At 46.6% G+C, this 5,945-nt stretch overlaps 1 protein-coding gene across 1 annotated transcript; it reads left to right on the forward strand.

Moving 5' to 3' along the window:
• Positions 1–1,473: 1,473 nt before the first annotated feature.
• Positions 1,474–2,223, forward strand: CCR75_002907 (uncharacterized protein; the record flags this gene model as incomplete). The annotated part of the gene is made up of 1 exon (XM_067961004.1): positions 1,474–2,223. The coding sequence occupies one exon, from the start codon at positions 1,474–1,476 to the stop codon at positions 2,221–2,223; it is 750 nt and encodes a 249-aa protein (XP_067820382.1).
• Between the last annotated feature and the right edge of the window lie 3,722 nt (positions 2,224–5,945).

The raw sequence follows: 5,945 nt of genomic DNA on the forward strand, positions 1-5,945 counted from the left end.
ATACGTTGAATCTAGACGGCTGCGATCGATTTTATTACTTAAGAAAAAGAAGAGAGTCCAAATCTTTCGTATAGTAGAGAAGCTTCCGAGATCAATCGAATAAGCTGGAAGCATGATGCGGTAAAATGCACAAACGGATTGTTAAACAGTCATGTCTCAGTTTACATCATTTTCTCAAATATTGTTGAAGCTGCCGATGCACGCGCAACATCTGGAATGGGGATCCACTGAACTGTCCATCGAAGGAATTGTAACGGTTGTGACTAATTATTGGAAACAATCGTTTCCCGTTATTCGATTTCGAGACTCAAATCATTGGCAACAAGCGTTTCCCGTAGGATGTTTCCCGTAGGATGGCAAAGGGCTGCTCGAGTCCATGCAAAACCTTGATCCTGCAGCATTTACATGCACTCGCTCCTTAACTTTCTTTTTTGGATTGTAAATCTAATAGGAAGATTTCATGGTTTTTTAAGAAACAAATACGTCACATAAAGATTAGTTAAAGAATTGGCGCAACTCATGGCGTGCTGTGCACAAGGATTTTGATTGAAGTTAGCAAAATTTGGGATTATATTTGGAATCATGAAGTTCGTGTGGCCTGATCCGTTTGTAATATGATTATGCGCGCGTGCAGGCGAAAGCACTGAGACGGTACGGGATCTCGGTAATTTAATGAGTTTAGGATTGCCAAGCTCGTGCACATTATATCCCCGGTACGCAAACGTAACGTTTCACTTCCTAGGAATTATATTTTGAGCTAATGTGTATTCTCCGAGGTGACATTTTAATTTGATATCAATTTAGAGTAGCCTGAGAAGACTAGCCTGCAATTCAAATCGGTCCTTCAGTCTAAATAGGACGTGTGCGTCGAATCGTAAGTAAATGCTCAGGTCCGACGATTCGAATGGTCTTGTGAAGCAGCTCTTTTGCTATTCTACGGGAAACGTTTGTTGCCAATAATTTGAGGCTCAACTGCTAATAACAATCTCCTTCGATCGTCCAGTAAATTCCCATCCCAACGCAAAGCCAGATGTTGCCCGCTCTTCTGCAGCTTCAATAATTGCCTTGTCAGGCCAACTGAAGCTCTAATTCTAGAGATGAGACGAAAATTTAAAGCTCATCACTCTGCTCATAAACATGGCTGCTATTTTCTTTGAATATTCATCGGCCAGAACATTTAAACTAGTGACGACAATTGAGACATGACTGTTTAACAATCCAATGTGTGGGTACTTTCGGCCTATTCAATTAATCACGAAAGTTTCTCTACAGTACGAAAGGTTTGGGCTCTTTTCTTTAACTCTTACGCCATCCTCGACCACGGTCGTGTAATCTGTCCCGTGGTTTATCCACTGCAGTACGGAAGCCTACAATAGACTCGAGCACCCCGAACGCTTCGTCCTGCTTTTCAAAATCAAATTAGCTTTCAACTGCACACCTGACTGCTTCCTCAAAGCTACACTCTGCCAATTCATGAAGATCTTTTCGACTGCTGTGTTCCTGTCCCTCGTGAGTACGTGCGTTGACGCCATATATGGTGGAGTTAGTATCCAGTCCGGCAATGGCGAGGTCATGGTGACTATGCGTGGACAAGGTAACGAAAACCTTTGTGGTGGTACAATCATCGGTTCGTCCCACGTGATCACAACGACCAGCTGTGCGAAAAAGCAAATTAAAGACGTTGTTGTGAACGGGACCTCTTCTGTTGACGTTAGTCCAGGCGCTTCGGTGTATAAAATCAAATCGATAAGCATCCATCCAGACTACAGTCCAGGTAGTGGCAAATTCGATCTGGCCATACTGCAGCTCGATGGACAGTCTCAAGTATCAGTCGCGAGACTGCCAACTTCGGATGCCTTGTCACAATTCGGGTCGGTGTATGGATGGGACAGCTTGGAGTCTCCATCTTCAGTCAATTTACTTACTGTTAGCCTCCCGATCGTTCCGATCGCACAGTGTAAATTGGACACTGGTAAAAACGACCTTGATGAAACGTTTATTTGCGCCGGTGGCGAAGCGGGCAAGGGAGTCGCTCTGCTTGACGCAGGTGGCCCACTTACCACCATTGGTCCACAAGGAATTCGTGTGAATGTGCTTCTTGGCGTTTTGAGCGAACCGCGTGGACTTGGTAAAGTGTCAATCTTCGTGCGCGTGAATACTGCCATCAAGTTTATCGAAGATGTATTTAAGCAGCATGGCGATACTTTTCAAACGTGCTGCTGATTTTCGTAAGTTCATGAAACGTAAACATCGAAATTGTTTCCTTTTGAAATGTTCGATAAATAAAATTGATTTAGCTTGCAGAAACTTAATTTGTTTAGTTACTCTCGTTCATTATCAAGGATACAAACTAATGAACAAATGACATTTTGGACATGTTAGGAAACAATTAAGTTGTTTCTACGAAGCTTATTTTTTTGCGTCAAATCGGCACATTTGTTTGGTTGAGCGAATGGGTTTATTAAGTTGTTGCTGTATTTCGTTCTATGCCTACTTTGTTCATGAGCCAAAGAGTTTGTTTTGATCAACACTGATCAAAACTTATCAACACACGGGAGTACTTTGTGATCCACGTACAATGTCTGCGGGTCTAATGGCTCTGTGCTCACAATTGATGTGTCACGCATGAGTTTGGTCGAAAACAACCTCCCCAACAGCAATAGTCGCAAGAGCCCCCTCAATTCAATCTGCGTAGTGGTAGAATGAGCAGGCTGGCTACAAGCCGTAAATGTAAGAGCGATTTTGTGGCCGTTTCAATGTCCTATCTATGCTATTGCTGGGCGCTTAAGCACTTGACGTTCGTTTACGGAGCGTGTAACAGGCTAAAAGTTGCCCTATGTTACACAACCCGTTAAGAACACTTGTCGGGTGTGGTTCACATAGTGACCGACCCTTATGTATGTGATGCGCATAGGTGCATTCACATTGCAAGGAAGACAAATACGTTTGAATCGTAATCCAAGGTATTCAAATAATACGCTCGCAATGAAGGGGTAGAGGTGGCATCTATTGATTGGATTAAACTTTTCATATTTAATTTGATTAAATTTAAATCTAGTTAACAAGTGCACACGTAAAGCCGGATTACCGCTTCCGTGACGACAACTACTTGACCGCCTACATTTGGTAGCACTAGTAAGACCCGTCTCTCTGAGCGTTTCAGTTAAAATGAGCCTCAATATCAATTGAGCTCATTTCCCTACCTCTCCAAATATCATTGAGAGGTGTCAAAGTAGTTGGCGCAGGGACTTGGTGAGCCGGCCCTGACCAAGCTCTTGGGAGTCCTCCTGAGCAACATGTTGCTCAGCTGGAGCAGCTTGAGGCGTACGTGTTATGACAGCGAAGTATCGCGTCCGGGGCACAGAGCCATAATGCGGCGGAGTCCATACTAAGACTCAGGATGATCTTAGGCGTGAGCAGACTCGGAGTGAGGTTTTCAGCAGGACTGTTGAGATGCTCTCCGCTTGTCCGTATCAACCGAGGCCCATTCGGATGGACCTACCCAAGTTTGATGGAACTGCAACGCACGCGATTGTGCACTGGCTATTTTTCGTGGAGCAATGCGGTGTCACGCAGCTCATTGAGGACGACACTCGGACATTGTCGTGCGCCATGTCGCATTTGAGCAATATGGCCTCAGACTGGGCTTACTCGGTGCTTCTGGCGGACAATAAGACGTTCCCTGCATGGGCGATCTTTAAGATAAATATTCGCGCCATGTATTAGCCGCCGAACGACGAAGTGTTGATTCAGGCGCGCTTCTTTGGAGCGCGACAGGCGAAGAGACCCCTGCAAGAATATGTGCAGGCAATGCGCTCGCTGTCTGCGTCCATTACTGTGGGTCCGATACCGAAACACATAAAAGTGCTCACGTTCACGAACGGACTACGGCATGGCCCATCGCGACAGGCCTTTTCTAGTAAAATTCCATCGACGGTGGATGTAGCAATTCAAATTGCCTTGATTGAGAAGCAACCCTTCAATAGTGCCTCGGTGTAGGCCGGTACGTCGTCACGCTCTACTTAGATGCACATCCTAGCACAGCGGGGAAGCGGTTTAACCAGTTCTCTTGCGTGCAGTGAGGTAGTTGCGGTGGGCGCGTTAGCGACCTCACCCAACACGCTAAGAACTTTGGTTAAGTGTCGTCACGGGAGCGGTAATCCGGCTCCTCGTGCGCACTTACCAAGTAGGAACTAGTTTTCAGACTGATTTATATTTAATAGCATTAAATATAAATACTTATTTTTACCAATCAAAATGTTATCTCTATAGATAACACTTAATATGTATTGCGAGCGTATCGTTCTAGATACCTCGCGTAACGGATGACGCTAGGCGTCATCCGTTCTAATGTGAATGCACCCATGTGCGTAACATACACAGGGGTTGGTCACAAATGTGAACCACACCCAAGTGCTAGGTCAAATTACTTTAATTTAGTAATTGACCATCCAAGTGTACTTAACGGGGACTGTGTAACATCAGGGCAACTTTAGCCCGTTACAACATCAGCCCCTTTAAGAACGAATTTACATTTCTAAATTCAACAAGGAGCGAGGAACTGCAAGCAGCTTTACACGCCGCTAGTTCACTCAATCACTTTAGCGACCTGTATTCACATACTCGGCGCCAATGATGCCACCGAAAAGGGGCCACGTTGGTGGGTCGTCTGCGAAGACGCCCACTCAACCTCGCACTAAGCGCACGCGCCGCGTTAACTCACCGGCCGCGTCTAATGCCGTATTCGAAACGCCGACAGCTACTGCTGCTGTCGAGTTAACGGGGCTAAAGGATCCATCCCACTTTAACAGTGAGAATGTTGATCCGCCGCTCGTTGTCGACTACAATGGGTCGACACCGTTGCCGTCACCTCATAGTAGTAATGCGGACAACGAGCTCATGAGGAAGGATGATGGCGCATTATTGCCCATCCAAACTTCTCTAATGGCTCACAACATAGAGACAGCAACAGTTACAAATGCTGTCTCGTCGTCTGCGCTGGATAGCGCAGCGACAGGTAATGATAGCGCGGCCCATAAAGGCGCGGCCGCTTCTCCGTTGAGTATAACCACAACGCCTTATGCTCAAACCATAATCCATAATGGTTCTGACATAGAGGATTCGGAGCCTAAAGCTCCGCCGACGACACGTGAACGTGCTCAGTCGGTGTCACAAGCCATTCGTTTTGAACGTGGCTATATGACGGATGGCATATCATTGATGCCCCCTCCATTTAAATGGCCTCGTTTAAACGGGCCGAGAGCGTTGCTCCTACAACGCGAATTTAAAGACGCACATAATTATTATGGCGTCTTTAAATCATGGAGGGCTCAGAGAAAATCGCTTGGACGTTCCCGATCCCGGTCGTGTTGCGTTCAAATGAAACGCCCGACCAATACGAGGCGGAATTCCTGCGCCGCATTCATCCGCATTCCGATGCAATGAAACAGCGGTCGCAGCGAATTAATTTCGCCCGCTTGCGTGTGAAAGAAATCATGGGCGGTACTGTACCCCATGTTTCTTCTTACAACGCTACTTCGGCTAGTCTATTTGAGACTAGCGAAGAGGTTTCAGCTGGTGCTCCTTTTCATAGGCAGCCACCAAGCCGGGACATCAATACGTAGGGTATCGATCGGTTCCCAAGAGTCAAAACTCTTCGGGTAACCTTTCCATTCGACGAGGATCTGATACCCTTGCCTCACGGAGCGGTGGGCAATCAACCTTCCAACAAGAAATTGATTCCCACCCGCATCCATCAGTGCAGGCGGCGCCCGATAGGAGTGGCGATCTCGCCCGAACAATCGCGGCTGCCTTACCTTCGTCCGTTCAGGCACAGGCGTTTAGCGCTGCTGAAAGACGTATTGCGGATCTCGAGGGTCAAATCTCGCGACTGACCTCAGATCTCGTTGATGTACGAGCGAAGGCTCGTCAGAGTTTTGGAGGCC

The sequence above is a fragment of the Bremia lactucae genome, linkage group LG14 (genome assembly GCF_004359215.1).
Source record: "Bremia lactucae strain SF5 linkage group LG14, whole genome shotgun sequence".
Taxonomy (NCBI): Eukaryota; Oomycota; class Peronosporomycetes; order Peronosporales; family Peronosporaceae; genus Bremia; species Bremia lactucae.